Here is a 20,592-nt window from a genome sequence, read left to right as displayed (position 1 = left end):
AAATTTGTGTAAGAGGGCACCATTTGTACCATTTATAAAAGAAAATAATATATGCATATATATGTATATGTGTGTAATTATTTATATATTTGTTTGTGAAAAGAATATCTCTGAAGGATACAGGAAGCTGGTGACAGTAGTTGTCTCTGGAAAGTAGAAGGGTAGCTGAGGAATAAAGTAGGTAAAGAATTCCTTAGATCGTAAACTCTTTTGTTACTTTCAAACACTTTTATTACGTGTATGTGTTACATATTCCAAAAATTGAATGAAATAATACAAATAAATATTCACACGAAACAGAAATTTTGCTTCTAGAGAAGTTGCCTGAAGAAGCCCTCACACATGTACCAAAAGGGGAAGATGCAGTATTGTTTATGAGGGTGAAAAACTAGAAACAACAAAAATCTTTATCAATAGGGGAATAAGTATGTGAAATATGGGATAGCATATAGAAGTTAGAGAGAATAGATGAGAGATAGAGACAGAAAGATGATAAGTAGATCTATCCTAGAATAGCAGTTAAAGAAAATAAATTAGCTTGATCTGTGTATCAACATGGAACGACTCAAAAACATGTTAAATAGAAAAAAGCATAATATAGAAAAAATATTTAGCATACAATTTAGGTAGATTTTTAAAAACACACTAAGTATAAAACAGACTAGAAGGAGACCAAATTCCCAATGTAGTTTCCTCTATGGACAGCAAGGTGGGGGCGGGAGTAGGCATGGGGTCTGTAATATTTTATTTCTTAATAACAACTACAAAAGAAAAGATAGAAAGCCAATACAACAAAAGGTTGAAAGTTTTAATTTTGGGTGATAGGAATACAGGTGTTTGTTTTTTATTCTTTGCCGTTTTCCTGTACTTTAAACAGTTCTAGAAATGTAAATGAAAGTAAAATACAAATATCCACACAGTTCTCCAGATAGACCCTTTTACCTTATAAAGTCAAGTAAGTTCTAAACAATCGGCCTTGACATTATTAATAAATACTCCTTAAAAATAAAATTTTGTGTGAGAGGTTTCAAAACATTGGGAAACTCTCGCCGTGGCTTCAGATTTCACACTTCAGATGCAACAGGATGAAACCATTGCCAAAAAGAACTCGGGGAAGTTTGACTCCTGCTATGGCATGACTCCTCATGCTGAAGACCCCTTTGCTCATCCCCAGTTCCTCACTCCTCCAAATTCCTGTCAGCTATTCCAGTGAGGAAGCAGGAAAACTTGACTCATGTCTTTTTCCCTGTCCCTTTTTGCTCCTCATGAAAAATAAAATATTTTATGGGCGGAGCTTGTAACATCCTCTTTAAAAACTGGAGTCTCCACGCTAACCTGATCACTTCAGTTCCAGTATCCTGCCCAGCAAAGGAGCAATTAGCCAAAATGATGCCTGGAGGTTTAACTGAAGCCAAACCTGCCACTCCAGAAATCCAGGAGATTGCTAATGAGGTGAGTCAATGCGCCCCACGAAAAGGGTTTATCCAAAATCTTAGTTCCTAGGTTGGCCGTGTGTGTGTGTGTGTGTGTGTGTGTGTGTGTGTGTGTGTGTGTGTGAACATGAAAATCAGAACACTGAAATTATGTTTCTTGCTGCTCATCTCAGGCTCCATCCTTTCTGAGAGGTAGAATGAGAGCTAGGTATTTACAGCAGCTACCTCACCCCAGAAAGTTGCTTTGCAGTTTTAAAAACCTTGTCCTCCATTCAACCTCTCATTTGATCTTTATAACTCCAGGAGCAGGGAGGAAAGGCATCATGCCCATTTTTCAGATGATAAAACTGAGATTCGAAGAGGTTTATAACCACCTTGATTAAGAAACTAGCCTATCTCCAGATTTTGACCACCTGCCTTTTCCACTATAGAGTGGCAGGAATATGGGGAAGCATGTGGGGTGAGAGAGATTACCATGTGGCAAACTCGCCTTCTCTGTGCTAGCAGCCAGCCTCAGATTTAAATCAATATGAGAAATGAATATCAATGAATCCTTTCTTCAATATTCCTTAGGTGCCCATCAGTATATTAAATGTAGAAGATACATAAAGACAAAGACATGGCACCTGCCGTCAAGGAGTTTATAGTCCAATAGGGAAGTCAAACTATCTGGAACACATAAAACAATCTCCAATTAAGTAGTTTTTCATAATCATGGGTTTAGGACATTAGAGTTTGCCAAACCTCCTTCCTTTCAAGTGAATAATTACTGTGTGGTAGTTCAGTTGTTCTGGTGTTAAACTCCCAATTATCATTTATCTTCCCTCTCTCACAAGAGGGACCCCTAGGGAACAATCCCCAATTAAGTGTTAGAAGATAGAGGAATGGTCAATTTAGAAAGCACTTTACAGTTTAGAAACCACGGTCAGGTCATATCAACTATATCATTTATGTCCCCACAAACTACTCCGGGAGGCAGGTATTACTATAAGCAATTTTAGGTAAAGACATTTAATCAACACCTTCTCCAAGATTATAGAATTAGTTAGGTCCCCAGGCAGGGCCAGGAATTGGGTAGGTGTTGGTAATCACATACCTGGTATGATCTGAGGTAGTCTCAGGAAATACCACCTCTGTCATTTACCTTATGGTTTTATTCTTTTTCTTTTTTTTTTTTTTTTGATGGATTTTTATTTTGAAAAGTCACCTGTTAAAATGCAAGAATTCTTGGAGGAGCTTATGTTTATCAGTTTTACCTGTCCTTACAGAGAGCTTCTTAGTGTAATGCCAACTGAAGGAAGAATGTTGTTAGGGAGAGAAGGATTGGAGTGGGGAGGACACCACACAGAGAGGGAAAAGCATTAAAGAAAAACCATAACTTCATATTAAAGGAATTTGATATCAGAATGAAAGAGGGATATTGAATGAGGTCAGAAAGAGAAGAAGATTAAACAAAGGGCTTGGGGATGAGAAGACTTGAATCCTTTGCAGGCAGAAGAAAAGTTTCCTCATTCTGAATAAAACAGAGACTGGATGATAATTGTGGGATCATGTACTAAAGAATGCTAATGGTACGTGGGTCCAAAGTACACCTAGAAAAAACTTCCTCTTCCAAGATTTTCTGTATTAGTTGAGCATCTTTGCCATATCCCTCTTCTATCTTCTTTCCTATCTGGGGAGACAAGTTGTCATGAGAAGACAACCCTAATCTCTTCATTCAGAAAACACTGATTATGTATACAGTACTATGTGAATTGTTATAGGAGAGAAGGTATTTAGATAGTCTCTGCCCTCATGAAAGTTTACAAAGTAGACTGGATATAAGAGATACATAAAAGGAAATAAAGAGCTATATAGTGCCCCATTCATGAAAACCTATTATGTATGTAATTAAGGACCAAATGAATAGCCCTACCAGCAAAAGCTTCTGGGCCATTATTGTTGATCTATTATCTTAAATAATTTATTTTTAAACACACACACACACACACACACACACATTGGATGAGAATTCTGATTATGCTTATGTACAAAAAAGCTGTTATGTCAATAATTATTTTTATAAATAAGAGCTATCACTACACATGCACAGGTGTGTGTACACACACACACACACACACACACACACCCCTGAAGTCAAACCTGATTGCTGAATACCATTCCTGGCATATGCACAGATCATGATTTTTGTCTGCCAGGACACCACGCAAACACACCATCCACGTACCATTAGAGACACACCCCAGCATGTCATATCTCTCATTCACGCACAAATTTGTGTTCTACTCTCTGCCTGCAACCTCCTCATCAGTCACCTCTTCCACTGCTCCACACCCAGAGAACCTGCCATTCAACCACACCAGAATCCTTCAGGCACTCACCCTCCCATTTTCAGAGAACACGCATAGGCCCACTGGATCACTTATCCAAACTGGACCTGTGACGCATGGATCCCTACACTCCTCCACCCCAGACTTCCATGACCCCATGAGTTCTAGCATAACAATCCTCAAATAGAGATCACTCCCACTGCCACCACTTCCTCCTCAGTTTCTGCTCCAGGTTCAGAAAACTTTGCTCAAGGAAGATGCAAAACTCACCCATTATAAATCTATGAATTCATGCCAGCAAACAATCGCAGTAGGACCTGAGGCTGCCAGAATATCCTCTCAGTCTTATCCTGTTGATCCTTTTCTAGAAAACCCAGAGCTCCTTTTCTAGAAACTCCTCTCGCTCCTCGGTTTTTCAGTCTCTTTCATCTCCACGGCCCCTCCAGCCAGTGTCTCAGTTCCTCTCTTAGAAGACTGCAGTCATCCTGTGTAAGACCACCCTGATTTACTTATCCCCTGCTAAGTGCCATCATTCTTGCACGCCGTGTGCCCCATACTTCCCTCTGCCTCAAGCCATAGTTGACAAATGTCCACAGGTCACCTCTCATTAGCCCTACTGTATGTACTTCATACTGCTACTCAAACTCTCCTTTCTAGCTCTGTAAAACTTCTCAAAATATGGCCTATCCAGGTTGCCACCATTATCCTTCTATCCAGTGTTTCCTAAATTACACATAGTCCAAATGAATCTGCAGAATGATTACAGAGAGGGGAAATACTTGGGTGTGTGGTGCAGCGTGGATGGAATCCTCAGATTCCAGAGAACTAACAGCTCTCCAAGAGTCATGCTCTGCAGACGTAAGAAATGCTTGAGCAGCTCTGGGGTAAATGTATTCTACCAAGTGCTCCTCCCTGGTAGCATCCTCTCCCTGGCTGGAGCTCAAGAAATAAACCTACATGGTTTCTTCCAGCGCTTCAGCCACCTCCATGCATGGCAAGCTGAGGAAGGTGAGCACCAACTGTGTTCAGCTCCGGGTCTGTCTATTTACCACCAGGCTCTCGACCACCACTGCCAGCTGGCCTTCACCCTCCTAGCATTTATCCTGGGGGAGGGCTTTCAGCATCAGTCTGCCTTCTGAAACTTAAGGTTTCACTGTCCAGCTTCTTCCTATGCTGTCCCTTTTCCTGCTCCTCGGCTTAAATCTCATCATCCCATGTTCATAGAACCCAACATTAGAATAATACAAATCTGTTTTACTGGAAAGGGGGAGCAAGGCTACAGGTTACAAGTACAGTAATCTCTCCATATCCACAGATTTCGCATCTGTGGATTCAACCAACTGTAGATCAAAAATATTCAGGAAAAAAAAAAAATCCCAGAACGTTTCAAAAAGCAGGACTTAAATATGCCACATGTTAAACCCTATGCCAAACCCACATGAATGAAGTATGTGTACGCAAACCCTCCTGTAGCCTACACACAAAAACAGGTTACATACAAATTTTGTACCATGCCAGTTTATATAAGGGAATTGAGTATCTGCAAATTTGGATGCCTGCAGGGGGTCCTGGAACCAGTCCCCTGAGGATTCCAAGGGACGATTGTACAGTGAGCCTGAAATCAGGGCACACACTGACAGGTGCCAGTACACTTACAGAAACCAGGATATTTGAAATTAACTCTCTCCTGGAAAATTCTGGATTTGTGGACTGCATAGATACAATGAAAGGTTATAGATTTAGATCTATTTCTAGGATAGGTAGATATGAAACTTCTGATATGGGAGTAAAAACATGACTAAAAGACTGGAAACTGGAAGGAATACAGATAATTGCAACAGATAAATCAGATACTTATCAGGCAAGGGAATTAAAAACTTTAAATAACTATAATTACTAACTTTTCAACCTTAAACAGTCATGTTCTCCTCATAGTCTCAGGTTCCTCACTTGTAAAATGAAGATTAAATAGATAATTTTGGATTTAATGTAGAGATTAACCCTTTCCAACTCAGCGCCTAACTTGACTGGTACCCAGTGTTGTCCGAAAAGGGTCAGGACACTGACAGCAAGAGGACAGTAACTCCTGTCCTCACTCGACTTCCTTCTCCACTCTTCACTTTTCTTGTCTCTCTCTCCTGTACTTTACCTCTTCTATCTGTTCCGCCCCCACCCCGCCCCACCATTTGTCCTCTTACTTTCTCCACTTGGAGCTTCATTTCTCATCTCAAGAAAGCAATCCAATTCTTCCCATCTATTCTGAAGACTGCAGGAGAAATGGGTAGTGGTCCATAAAGTTCTGGCCCCTCAAAGTGGTCTGGGAATGCCTACTTTGTAAATGTCTGTGTCTCTGAGAACAGTTCCGGTACCCAACCTGAGGCACCAATAAAAAAGGATTCAAAATATTTGCCCACTGATGGGATGGACTGAATGGCCTCACTGAAGCTGTATATGCACGTAAAAGGCTTCACCAAAGGTCAGAGCAGGCCCACAACTTCCCAATAAACAAGGTGTATCAAACACTCACATTTATGTCCTTTTCCCTCTAAATGATAGAAAAGGATTTGGGGGGCGGGAAGGGTGCAAACCCACAGATAAAAGACAACAGGGGATAGGCGAACACCATGTCAGAGATGTCTACAAAACTTGGAAGCTGGGAAACAGATGAACTTTGGGAAATGACTGAGCCATCTGGACAGAGCCTCAGCCACAGAGGGGAATGTCTGAGGCAGAAGCCAGAAGATTTAGGCTGCAGAACTCCAAAATGCCTCAAGCGCTAGCAACGTCAGAAACTTAGGAAGATGAGAGATATGGGGCTAAAACCAGGAGAATTGATGGGAGAGTTGTATTAGGACAGTCAAGACTGCCCCCAGATTCTTCTCTCTCACTATCCTCCACCTGGAAAGACAAGCTATATTACCTGTCCTCCACCAGGGCAGAGACTGGAGCTTTACTCTTAGCAGAAATTAAGTCAGAGACCATAATGCACACTGGCACATTAGGCCCAGTTGAGAGTAGGAACGAAGGACCTACACTGAAAACCAGTGGATTCGTAAGTTTACATATTGAATTTGAGATTCCCTACTCCCTTATTATCCATAGTTCAAGAATGCTGCTACCTATGCTTATATCCCTCTGTGGTGGACAGAATATGGCCCTCCAGAGACATCCACATCCTAATCCCCGAAGCCTATAAATATGTTACCCTACATGCAAAGGGACTTGCAAAGGTGATTAAGGATCTTGAGATATATGATATTATTTCTGCAATTTTGGATCCGAAATTATTTCAAAATAGAAAATTTTTAATGAAGTAGTAATTATTGCTCTCTACCAGTCAAAACATTACCATATAGCCATACTACCATTTATCACACTGAGTTGATTATAAATCAGCCCGAAGCAACAAAATTTAATATTTTAGTTAGTTCATGAAAACTTATTAAAGGTAAGTGTTTTCTTTGAAAAACTGAAAATAGTTCATAGATCTCATTATCATCTTTGGGCACTTTTAAGAAAATAAAGTCCCAAGATTTGTAAATCACATAAATGGAGTCTATTATAGCTTTGATAATTCGTTTCTTCCTTTCTTTTCTTAAGGTTAAACCGCAGCTTGAAGAAAAAACAAATGAGACTTATGAAGAATTCAAAGTTGTAGAATACAAAACTCAAGTGGTTGCTGGAACAAATTACTACATTAAGGTTAGAGTTCAACATCTGCTTTGGCACTAAGACATTATATTTGTCACATTATGTGATGTTCTGAACTGTCACCTTTACCATATGATTTGTTCCTTGTCCTTGTCCTAAATTAAGATGTCTATCTAGCATACTTCCCAAGTGGTAGACTCTCAAATTTAGCAGATGATATTATATTTACATCTTTTTCTTGTTAATTTAGAACGCCGCCTTCTAATAATTCTTAATTTCCAGAAATCGTATAGAAAAAGATTTCATAAAAGCTCAGATTATGTTTAGGTTGTGATTGTGGCAGTTTCTTATGTGAAGGGGGAGCTTGAAGGCCTGGGCTGGACCAGATGCTGTCTTGAAGGCTGTTCTACCTCAAAATTTTATGATTCTACACATCTAAATTAAGTAGATTTAAGGAATAATTTGAAACATTAGCTAGGAAAATAATTTAAACCACTTTTTCCCTTTACATAGCATTTTGATTAAGAAAATTTAAATAATTTTTACAAATCAAATAAATGCATTCAACCTGTGGCACTGTAGGTGTAGTTCAATGCGGTGGAGCACTAAAAATATTTTAAATTAATTTTATACTTACATCAAAAATTTAAATGATACATTGATCCAGTTCTAATTTAAGAAAAAACTTGTATAGTTGTCGAGGGGGAACCTAGTCAACAAGTCAACCATAGATATTTGGAAGCCACTTTTGTCCTTTTGTATTGAGAAGATGATAATTCTGATTTAATAAATAATAACAACGGACATTCAAACATCTGTTGTACTTAATCTTTACTAAATTGTTTGACCAGGGCACAGTCTGGCTAACTTTTCTTTAACAAACAACTAACTATTTAAGATATAAATTTTTTTAGCAAAAATAATAATAATAATAATAATAATAATAATAATAAAAAAATAAGTGGTGCTAACCAGCTCAGCATGAGAAAATTACGATACTAGGTTATGTAAATGGATCAGCCCAGTTCTACCAGATTTGAGCTCCTAAAATATGCCAGGTGCTGGGGGGTGGGGCAGGGAGGAGAGCTTGCCTTGGGCTCAGAAAGCAATGGCATTGTTTCCTCCTTTCTCAGTGCTACCTTCATAGCTAGGAAAGAATGTTTTCCAACTAAAAGGTGATTTTGTTCAAAGAAAAGAAATGTTCCATTAAAATTGGGATCATTATTTTAATAATTTATGATTAGCTCAAGTGTATAACTTTCACATATTAATTAGCTAATGCATTTCTTAAAAAGCTCATCAGAAAACTATCTTGAAAATTTCTTCCAGATCACCTGCCCAGTCTTAACCACTGTCTCTTCCCTTTCCTTCTCTTCCTTTTTCTTCCTTCCTCTTCGTTTTTCTCCCCCTCCAACCCTTCCTCCCTCTGTCTCCTTCCTTCTGCTACTGGATCATAGCCAATGACCCCAGCTCCCTCAGTACTTCCTGTTGGTCTACCTGTCATTCGCTTTGCTCTGAGCCACTTTAGATTTAAGGTCTTGCCAGTGATGGGACCATCTCTGCTCTTTCTCAAGTACCTATCCAGAGGCAGGTGGTAAAAAGGAAGGATTGCAGACTTTGGTGTTGGACAGTCTTGGGTCGGAACACTTGCTTGCCTTGTTCCACTTGTCAAAACCTGTGTGATGGTAGCTCCTCATCTTTTCTGAGCCTTCATTCCCTTATTTCCACAATGCAGATAATAACCTACTCTACAGGGTATTGCGTGAACTGGAAATTTACCGAGCACCTAAAAATGTGCCAGGCACTGTTCTAAGAGCCAGGCATGTATTGTCGCATTTAATCCTCTTAACAAATCTGCAACACAAGTACGCCCATTTCCCTTGTTACAGATGAGTTGATTGAGTCCCAGGGAGCTGAGGTAACTAACAAAGGTCACACAACTATAAAAGCAGAGTCAGGATTTAAACCCAGGTAGTCTGACAATTCACTGTTGGCTGTGCCGCCTCTAATAATGTATGCAGAGGCTGGTGCTCTCTTCCAAACACAGAATAAATGCTTTTAAAAGGTTATGCCATACAGTGAAAAAAAGCATAGATATTAGAGCCTGGATTTAAATTTTGGCTCTGTCACTTATTAGCTGAGAGATCTACAGAAAATTATTTAATCTCTCTTAATCTGCTTCTACCTATAAAAGATATGTAAAATGTTCATCAGAGTGTCAGATTCATAGTAAATATTTGATAAATGGAATTCATTGAAATTAGGTTAGGAAGGGACATCAGAGCACAATAAATATTATTCGAAGACAAAATTGTCATTGTCTCAACCAAGAACAACAGTGCAAATTCTTACCATGATTTTCTAGGTCTACGATTCATGCCCAAACTACCATTTCAATCTTCATACCCAGCAATGTCTCTTTGCTTTAGAAGAGAGACCAGATTGCCCGTTCTCTGGGCCCTGCTTTGTCCTACCAGCGAACACTTATAAAGTAGATTCTAATCTAGATATGCGAACCACAATCTCAAATTTTCTAGGACAATTCTGAGTTTCCTCTCCCTTCTTAAACCATGAGGCAAATCAAGTGTCCCAATTTGGGAGTCAGAATAACCAAAAGGGCTGTCACTTGTTTCCTTCTTGCTCTATGCATCTTTGAAAGTGAAGTGCAAATCTGGACTTCCATTTGTGTCCGAATTATAGGAAAATATAAAATAAAATAAACCTAGGCCCTATGCCTCTTACCATGGCTTTAGCCTGCCCTTTCTCTCATAAAATAAGAGGATAGATTTATGAAAAACAAGGGTCTAAGAATGGTGGTATAGGAATGCTGTTCCAGAAAAGCTTTTTTCAGTGAAATCTTCAGAAGTTTGTAGATGTTTCACTTGTCATAGATCCATGCGAATGAATCTTTTTCTTTTTTCTCTTTCTTTTTTTATCTCTCAGGTACGAGTAGGTCATAATAATTATGTTCACCTGAAAATATTCAAAGCGCTTCCTCAAGAAAATCAGCCTTTGACACTTACTGGTTACCAGACTGACAAAAGCAGGGAGGATGAGCTGACGGGCTTTTAGTGGCATGTCCTAAAAGTGGTCTGAGTCCTTTCCTTGGCTATCGATTAATGATTCCTGCTAATAAATGCAACTATCAAGAAAGAAACTTTTAAATAAACTTTTTAAATAAATTAATTACTTCAACTATTTGTCTCTTGTATTAATTACATTTTTTCTCGAAATCAATGTTACTACTTTAGAATAGAAATTCCATACAAACTGATGTCAATTGGAAATCTTGTGAAAATTAGTTAGGCCTAATGAAACTGGCTAAAGGATAATACCACCACTGCCCCACGTCCACCATGGGCAGGCTACGTGGTGGGCCATAAGTGCCCTGTGGTTGCTGAGAATCCAACGTTCCATTTCCACGCTCGCATTTCAAATTTAAATCTTGCATTTCACAAAATATAATTATATTTTGAAACAATCTCAAATTTACACATAAGTTACAAAAAATATTTTTTTCCTGAACATTTGAGAGTAAATTACCAACAGTTATTCCCCATCACCAATAAATACTTCGGTTTGCATTTTCCTACAGACAAAAAATATATATATATATTCTCCAGAATAAATGAAATACAATCATTAAAATCAAGAAATTAATATTGATACATTTGCTAGTATCTGATCTGCAGACAACATTCAAATTTCCCTAGTCATCCCCAAAGTGTCCTTTATTGCAAAAAGATCTAGTCCAAAACCATGTTTCATTTAATTGCCGCTTTCCTTTGTTAATACCTTTATCGAGATATAATTTACATGCTATACAATTCGCCCAATTACATACACAATGCAATGATTTTTGGTATATTCAAAAATGTGTGCAACAATCACTATAGCCAGTTTTAGACATTTTCATCACCTTCAAAACAAACTCCATACCCTTTAGCTATTACCCACTGTCATCCTCCACACTACCACACCTGAGCAACCACTAATTTACTTACTTTCTGTCTCTATAGATTTACCTATTCTAGACATTTCGTATATATGGAATCATATGGTCTTTTGTAACTGGCTTCTTTCACTTAGTAAAATGTTTTCAAATTTCATCCATATTGTAGCATGTACCAATATTCTGCTTTATGGCCAACTAGCAGTCCATTTTATGGATATGCTACATTTTTGTTTGAGTTGATTACACCTTTTGACTATTATGAACAATGGTGCTATAAACATTTGTGTACAAGTTTTTGTGTATACATATGTTTCCATTTCTCTTGGGTAATATATCTAAGAGTGTAGATGCTGGTTCACATGGTAACTCATTGTTTAATTGTTCAGGGAAATTACAGGCTGTTTTCCAAAGCAGCTGCACCATTTTACATTTCCACTGCAGCATATGAGAGTTTGGATTTCCACACATCCTCATGAACTTTTGTTATTACCTGACTTTTTGAAACTAGTCATCCTAATGGGTGTGGAGCATTATCTTATTGTGGTTTTGATTGGCATTTCCCTGATGATTAATGATGTCAAGCATCTTTGCATGAGCTTATTATCTATTTGCATATTTTCCTTGGAGAAATGTCTATTCAGATCCTTTGCCCATTTTTTAATTGGGCTATTTGTCTTTTTTTATTGAGGTGTAAGAGTTCTTTGTGTATTCTGCATACAAGTTCCTGATCAGATACTTGATTTGCAAATATTTTTTCCTATTTCCTGGTTGTCTTTTCACTTCTTGATGGTGTCCATTGAAAAACAAAAGTTTTTAATTTTGATGATAATCTCTTTTCTCTTTTGTTCCTTGTGGTGTCAGATCTAAGGATCCTTTGCCAAAACCAAGCCCAGGATAATTTACTCCTATGTTTTCTTCTAAAAGTCGTGTAATTTTAGCTTTTATGTTTAGGTCTTTGGTCCCTTTTGAATTAATTTTTATAAATACATGAGGTAAGGATCCAATTTCATTCTTTTCTACATGGCTTTCTTAGTTTTTCCAGCACCATTTATTAAAAAGACTATTCTTCCCTACATTGTATTGTCTTGGCTCCCTTGTCAAAACCAGTTGATCATAGGCACATCACTTCATTTCTAGACTCTCAATTCTAGTCCATTAATTTACGTGTCTATCCTTATGCCAGTTTCACACTTTCTCGACTATTGTTGCTTTGTAGAAAGTTTTAAAATCAACAAGTGTGAGTCCTCCAACTTTTTCCTTCTATTTCACGAATGTCTTTGTTCTCTTCTGGATCCTTTGCAATTCCATATAAATTTTAGAATTAGCTTATAAATTTCGACAAAGAAGTCAGTCAGGATTCTGATAGCGATTGTTTCGAATCTGTAGATCAGTTTGTGGAGTAGAGTCTTCTTGACAATATTAAACTTTCCAATCCATGAACATGGAATGTTTTCCCAGTTATTTATATCTTCTACAGGTTCTCTGAACAATTTTTAATAGTCTTCAGAGTTTAAGTTTTGTACTTCTTTTGTTAAATGTATTCCTAGTAATTTATTCTTATGGATGCTATTATAAATGGAATTGTTTTCTAATTTCATTTTGGCTGGCTAACTACATATGTCTAGAAATACGATTGATTTCTGTATATTGGTCTTGTATTCTTCGATCTTGCTGAAGTTGCATGCTGGTAGATTCCTTAGGATTTTCAAATATTACAAGATCATGTCATCTGCAAAGAGAGAGAGTTTTATTTCTTCCTTTCCAGTACAAAGTTAAATAGAAGTGGTAAGAGTGGATATCCTTGTCTTGTTCCTGATCTTAGGGGGAAAGCATCCAGTTTTTTGCTATTGAGTATTATGCTAGCAATGGAATTTTTGTAGATGCTCTTTATCAAGTCGAGGAAATTCTCTTCTAGTTGCTTGAGTATTTTTTATCAGGAAAGGACATTGGATTTTGTCAAAAGAAATTTTCTGTACCTATTGAGATAATCATGTATTTTTGTTTTTTAGTCTATTGATACAGTATATTACATTAAACATTAATTGATTTGGAGATTATAAACCGACCTTGCATTCCTAGAATGAATCTCTTTTTTGTACTAAATTTGATTTGCTAGTGTTTTGTTAGGGATTTTTGTATCCATGTTCATAAGAGATATCGGTCTGTTTTCTTGTGATGTTTTTGTTTGGTTTCGGTATCTAGGTCTCATAGAAAGTGTTCCTCCCTTTTCTATTTTTTGGAAGACTTTGTGTAGAATTGATATTAATTCTTCTTTAAATGTTTAGTAGAATTCAGTAGTGAAGCCATATGGGCCTGGGCTTTTCTTCATGGGAAGTTTTTGATTACTAATTTGATCTCTTCACTTGTTATAGGTCTACTTAAATTGACTATTTCTTCTTGAGTTGGTTTTGGTAATGTCTTTCTAATAATTTGTCCATTTCATCTATATTATCTAATTTATTGGCATACAATTGTTCATAGTATCCCTTCCTTGTCCCTACCTAATGGATTTTGTACTGAATTGTTTAGGAAGGAGATGGGAAGAAGAATGGAAGAGAGGGGAAGAGAACAAAAAGGATGGAGAAAGGAAAGGGGAAGGGGGAAAGAGAAGAGGAAACCTGTTTTAAAGATGCCCTAAATAACGTCTCCCTCTGTGTTCTGCACTCTGCTCACCACCCTACTAGTGTCACTTGCTAATCCCTCTGTCCCCAAATAATGATAATAATAGTGTATATTAAGTGCTAATTATATGCCAGATAGGGTTCTAAAGACTCTATGCATATCACTGATTTAATTCCCGTAACAACCTTATGAGGTGTAAATATTGTTATTACCCTCTTTTTACAGAAATAGGAGTGTAGAGAGGTAAAGATACTTGCCCAAGGCTTCATGGCTAGTTAATAAAGTGAGGATATGATTCCAGGTTGTCTGCCTCGAGGATTAATGCTTTTAATCCCTCTACTCTACTAACACAAGCTCAGAATTTATTTGCTCAACTCTTCTGACCCCTGAAGGAGATAAGCTAGTGGGAGCTTGAAATAGTGATGTTTTATAATAACCACTGCCAACTCTAAATGAAATTGTCCTATTCATCTGCCTTCAGCACCTAGCACATAGACATTTCGTTCAATAAGTAAACTAAAAACCCTCCACTGGCCTGCTGGCATTAACGACATATGGCTCCTAGTGATAGAGACTTCCAGAGATGACCCCACTGGTGCAATGATAACAAGAATGCTTTTCAGAGAAACACAGACACGGACACAAATACCTATAGGTGTATACACATAGCAGCCAGTCAAAGAAATACAAGCTCCATAATTTGCTTGATCAGATTTATTTTTACTTTATCCTGATTTGGGTATAGAGAGTCTGAATACTTCACCTGTTTAAGAATTAATTAATAAGGGACATACAGAACCTATACAAAGACAAGTATAGCACTTCACTGTCAGAAATAGAAGACTTGAATAAATGGATAAATACATCCTGTAGCTGGTTAGGCAGACTTCAAGTTAAAGAGCACACAATAACAAGTAGGAATAAATAGGAAAGAAAATCAAGCAATGTGTGCAGCGATTTTAAATCTTGCCTACGTATTAGAATAGCTTAATGTAGATTTTTAAAAATCCAGGTTGGAGTTGCACTTGAGATCAATTAAACAAGAATCTCTGGGAAAGAGGCCAGGTGATTCTAATGCCAGCTGTACCATTGTGATTTAAAGGAAAAAGGAAACAGACTTAATGGAAATACTTGCCCACATGGAATTGAAAATATATTTCAAAGTTAAAAAAATTCTTTCAAAATATTTCACTGAGAGTATAAAACAGAATAGATGATGGGAACAGAAAAAAATATATATGTCAGAAATGTAAACCAAATCTGTTTAAGGCAGGTAAAATAAAAACAGTGTGAAAGTAATTTTTTATTAAATGCTGTTGAAAATTTACATTTTGGGAGGAGATAATCATTTGAATCCACATTTCATATATACCACAATAAATTACAAAGTGGCTAAAAAGTAAAAATCTAGAATAGTTTAAAAACAATTTTAACCTAGAAGATGCCTTTTTAAAAGGGACTGGCTTTAAAAAAAAAAAAAGATATTTGAACAATTAGACTTATTCCCCAAGAATTGCTGGAATCCCAAGAGTAAAACATAGGAAACAGATTTACAACTAGATAAACCATTGATGAAAAGAGTTTTCAAAAATGGTTGGCCATTTAGGGCTAATCCAAATGAAGGAGCATGTTTCTCCACTACAGCTCTGACTTCCCTTAGCACTATTGCAACCAAAGGGAAAAAAATATACATTTCTAAAGCATTTCCCCCACCAAATCTGAAATTGAATCTAAGAGCAAGAATTTGTACTTCGTTACAAAAATTATTTTGTCTAACCCTAAAGAGAGAGACAGAGAATGCACTGTTGCCTTGCTAGGCACCCAACCCTGCTGTCTATCAGGCAGTCGCAGAATACTCCGTATGTGTTTAAATGACTAGAATCGGGCCAAGTGAACACTCAGAGGACAAATTCTGCACAGGGTTGTAGGCAATGCCTACTTGATTATCTTGGGAAATAGGTTTCGCCACTTACCTGAGTGGATCGATCATTCTCTGCCTGGTTTCTTATTTAGGAGAAGGCCAAAGACTCTTCCTGGACCCTGGAGGCATCTGAGGCTTCCCTTGCTGGGACTTATACTTCAGACATAGTGAATGTGTCCCAGGAAGGTGTCCAAACACATCCCTGGTGCGCTAAACAATGTGAAAAAGAATTGGATGAGAAAAAAAAAATGCCTTAATGTCAATGGATTGTTTAAACATGGAGATAATGCTCAGCCATCTGACTCACTGGAAATGTTCTTGGTAGGCTCCTTTGGTTCAACATAATTTAATTTCTTTTGTGTAATGCAGGAATTTATCATAAAGATGTATCTGCTTGGATGGGAATCTAGGAAATGCCAAGCAACCAGGCCTCATGGGGAAGAGGGACTCATACAAAACCAGGTCTCACAGCCAGAACCAGAATCCAAGGCAGCTCTAAGTACTGAGGGGCTGTAGTGGTAGGTTTTTACTCTAGGGCTCCGTCATTAACGGTCTCAGCTATTCTCCAAGCAGCTGTCTGCGTTTCTGTGTCCACTCTTCCGTCAGCTCGAGCTGGCATTCTCTCTTCTAGTCTTTTTAACTTCTCTCTGCCTCATGCTGTACATCCTCACAGCTCCTGCTTTCTCAGAATGTTGGACTATCATAATGCCTATTGTATCCCATCATCACTCTCCTTCAAGCCTCGCCTCGCGCTGCTAACTACATACATCATTCTCTCAATACTTCTCAGTTCAAAGCCTTGAAGAATTTGATTGTCCAGATCACCTTTTTGCTCCAGGACATGACACAGAACATTGGCCAACTTAAGCTTTGGCAGTTTGGGGGGCAGTTGCCCAGCCCTGGTCTAAAGAGGATAGTGTGAAGTGGGCTACCAAGGGTTGCTCTTTCAGCAGGAGTTGTGGACCAAAAAAATCTTCCCTAGAAAGGGATCTGGTGTGGCAGGTATCTAATCCTCATGATAAGTATTTAGATGGATTGACAAATGGATGGACAGACAGAAAGGAATACTTTGTCCTTGGAGAAGTAAGGCATGATCGATTAGGGGGAGACAAAGATTTAATGTGGGTTGAACAACTGAGCAAAGAGAGAACTGCATTTTCATGTTAAAATATTTGAATGAGATCTGACCCCAGTCCTTAGGAACCAAGTAGTGGATATAGGTCCTGGATGAGAGACATGTCAATGCCAAGTCTTCCTTCTTAGGGAAGTGAGATGAAGTTTCCCCAATTTTCACAGACTTCTGGCTGTTCCTTCGGATAGCCCTTAGCCTTTCCTTGTTAGAATCTTCCAAGGTGCGTCTCCCAAATCACATCAAACACTTACAATGGTGCCTAATTTGTAGTAAGCGGTGAGAAAATGAGTTATTAGTAGCATATTCTTCATTCATTGAACAAATATTTGAACATTGTATAACCTATGAGAGGCCTTTAGCTGCATGGAACAGAATCTTAAATATAGAGACTTAACCAAATAGATTAACCATTCCTGTTACATCCCTGAGTGAACAGATAAAAATCTCTGCCCTCACTTAATACTAAGTTTGGAGATACAGCCTGGGATTCAACAGGAACCCACAATGCCGCCTAGAGTCCACTTTCTTCCATCTAGGATCCGGCCATCCTTAATATGTGGCTTTTATCTTGTCACCACGCAGGCAAATAGTCTTCAACCTTGTCACTTCTAGCTACCCTAAACATACTAAGTTTGGAGATACAGCCTGGGACTCAACAGGAACCCACAATGCCGCCTAGAGTCCACTTTCTTCCATCTAGGATCCGGCCATCCTTAATATGTGGCTTTTATCTTGTCACCACGCAGGCAAATAGTCTTCAACCTTGTCACTTCTAGCTACCCTAAACATACTCCTGGTAGAAAGAAGGAACAATGACTTTATGAGGAAAGTTTCTCAGATATGCCCCCAGCAGTCTTCTGCTTCTGTTGTACTGGCCAAAACTGTCTCACTGCTAACTGGGGCTGCAAGGGGAGCTCGACAAAATCAGGATTCTGTTGGTCAGGAAGGGGAAAATGGATATAGGAAAAAGAACTATCAGTGTCTCAAGCTTATCTAGACCATGCATTGAGAATCACAGCGCCAGTCCTCAAAATCTGGCCAGGGAGAGGCAAACTAGCAAACAAACAGTGTAATAAAAATAATAAGAGGTGTTTTTCATACATTTATATGAAAGGGACATCTAATTTGTGTAGGGTTTATTCCCCCTAATTTAAGAGGTCAGGAAAGGCTTGTTGAAAGAAGTGCTTAAAACTCTTACTAATGTTTTGAGTTTCTTGTCCAACATAATGCTATTGGGTAAATTAGGTTTCTTCTAGAAATGCTGCCCCTATCAGGTGTAATCACTTTTTGACTATTCTCTTTATTCTTCAGAGCTCATGGTTAACTTTTTTTTTTAAAAGAGTCAATCAAGGTTAGCTATAAGGCAAAGTACACACAGAAAGCATTAGTAACTACATAATCTCTAACATATTTGATTAGATAACCTTACTCTAGGCAGAATACTCATTTTTCTTCATTTGAAAGACCACACATTTGACTAATCTTTCAGTTTACAGTATTCCTAGACAGTCTTAAGTAGGTAGTGGCACAGAAATAGAGACTATTGCTGTAGCACTGGTTACATTATTGCTTTATTTCTCAAAGTGGTATCTTTGGATCACAACTTAAAAAAAGAAAATTGCTTATTAGAAAACTTCCTTTTTATTACTGAACATTTTAGTATATTTCAGTCTGTACTTATACCAGCTTTTCAAAGGAAAGGGCATTATAATATTCTCTAATCAGCTGAAAACAGTCATTTGCAACCCATTCTCCACTCTCCATTGTTAATTCCTCCATTTTTTTTTTTTTTTTTTTGGCATGGAACATCACCTTCTAGTCCACCACAGAATTTATTTATTTACTATTATCTATCTCCCTTCACTACCTGTAAGCTCTTTAAGAGCAGGTATTTTTATGTTTGCTCAGTGATATATTAGCAGTGTCTAGAATATGGAAGGCATTCAAATGTTAAAATTTACAAATTGATTATTATTAGTGTTTCTTCTACGGCTATCTTCTGTCTTGCCAAGGATGGGCCAAACTCATCTTTGAACTTTTACATTGTTTCTTTCCCTTTTTTTGCTAACTCCTGCCTATTCTTCAAGAAAAAAAAAAATCAAATTGTTAAGGCAACCATTACGTACAAGACTTTGTTTCAGCAGGCAAATAAACTTTCAAGAGCAATTCACCATCCTTCTTCATACCTGAGGTTTTAAATGCCATTCATCACAAATGAAACATACTATTTATTTATACTAAGTCACTCCACATTGCTATAACCGCACACTTTGTTACATTGGAATGATTCAGGCATAGTAGCCTAATTGGATGAGGTAGCTAGTATTTTAGCAGACCCAAAATTGTGGTATGGCTGTTATGAATCCTTTCCAAGGACTCTGTTTCTGAATCCCTCCTGAGCATCAGGAAGATCTTTGTTGAGTCTTATTTTTATTCTTGCTATTTACTCATCCAATTATTAAACATCGACTTTATCAGGCACCATTCATTAATAGGTAAGCCCTATCAAAAATTTTTACTGCCAGCCATAGAAAATTTTTCTCGTTGAGACTACATTATAATCTCTGCAGAAATAGGTCTTGCTTATCAATATCCCCAACAACTAATATGGTATCTGACCTATAGCAAGTGCTCAGTAGTTTTACTGAAAGAATGGCAAGCACTATATTTTGTTCACTTCCAAGTGCACAATCTGACAGTCAACATACTGAACACACAGGCCTATTCGCGACCCAGTTGGCCAATCCAAATGTGCCAGAGGCAAGTGGCTTATGTATAAATCATGGTAGGCAGAATCCTAAAATGGCTCTCCAAGATGTCCCACTCTAACCCTTCAGACTATGAATGTGAGACATTATATCTGTGATGTTACATTACCTGGCAAAAGGGATTTGCAGATGTAATTAAGGTTATAATCAGCTGACTCTGAGTTAATGAAGATTATCATGGTAGGCTTAGGCTAATCACAAGCCCTTTAAAAGCAATTTGTATGGCTGATAGCAAAATAGAAGTCATATTCCAAGAATGGAAAGGATTCATTTTACTGTTGCTTAGCTTAAAGAGAGAACAAGGATTGTGGGTGGCTTCTAAGAGCTTAAAGTGGCCCATGACACCTAGCAAGAAAATGGGGACTTCAGTCTCACATAGCACGAGAATATGAATTTAGTCAACAAATTGAAGGTGGCTGGAAGCAAAGTCTTCCCCTAGAGACTCCAGACAAAGGCCTAGCCTGGCTGACAACTTGACTTCTGACCTACAAAACTGTAAAATAATAAACGGGTAAACTGCTAAATTGTGGTAATTTGTTAGGCAGCAGTCGGAAACTAATCCAATTATCCTAAACTAGAAAGTGCTTTTTTGCAATGGCCAAATCTTGATATTACAGTTTTTTACAGACTCATTTGAATCCTAACGTGCAACCCCTCCTCTGCCTTTGCCTTTTCTGAATTTTACTGCTTTCCTTTTCATTGTCCATGGAAACACTGTCTAGGAAAAAAATTTTACCCAAAATTAGTTTCTGTGTACAAGAGTTTCCTTGGACAGTATCC

General features: G+C 37.9%; 1 protein-coding gene across 1 annotated transcript; it reads left to right on the top strand.

Annotated features, from left to right (window-relative positions):
* Positions 1–1,292: 1,292 nt before the first annotated feature.
* Positions 1,293–10,562, top strand: CSTA (cystatin A). Its single transcript, XM_016148087.2, has 3 exons — positions 1,293–1,452; positions 7,364–7,465; positions 10,358–10,562. The coding sequence occupies exons 1-3, from the start codon at positions 1,387–1,389 to the stop codon at positions 10,484–10,486; spliced, it is 297 nt and encodes a 98-aa protein (XP_016003573.2). The 5' UTR covers positions 1,293–1,386; the 3' UTR covers positions 10,487–10,562.
* Positions 10,563–20,592: the final 10,030 nt, after the last annotated feature.

This window comes from Rousettus aegyptiacus, unplaced genomic scaffold (assembly GCF_014176215.1).
Source record: "Rousettus aegyptiacus isolate mRouAeg1 unplaced genomic scaffold, mRouAeg1.p scaffold_m13_p_4, whole genome shotgun sequence".
NCBI classification, from domain to species: Eukaryota; Metazoa; Chordata; class Mammalia; order Chiroptera; family Pteropodidae; genus Rousettus; species Rousettus aegyptiacus.
The sequence above is the reverse complement of the archived record's forward strand: the minus strand, read 5'-3'. Positions and strand labels throughout refer to the sequence as shown.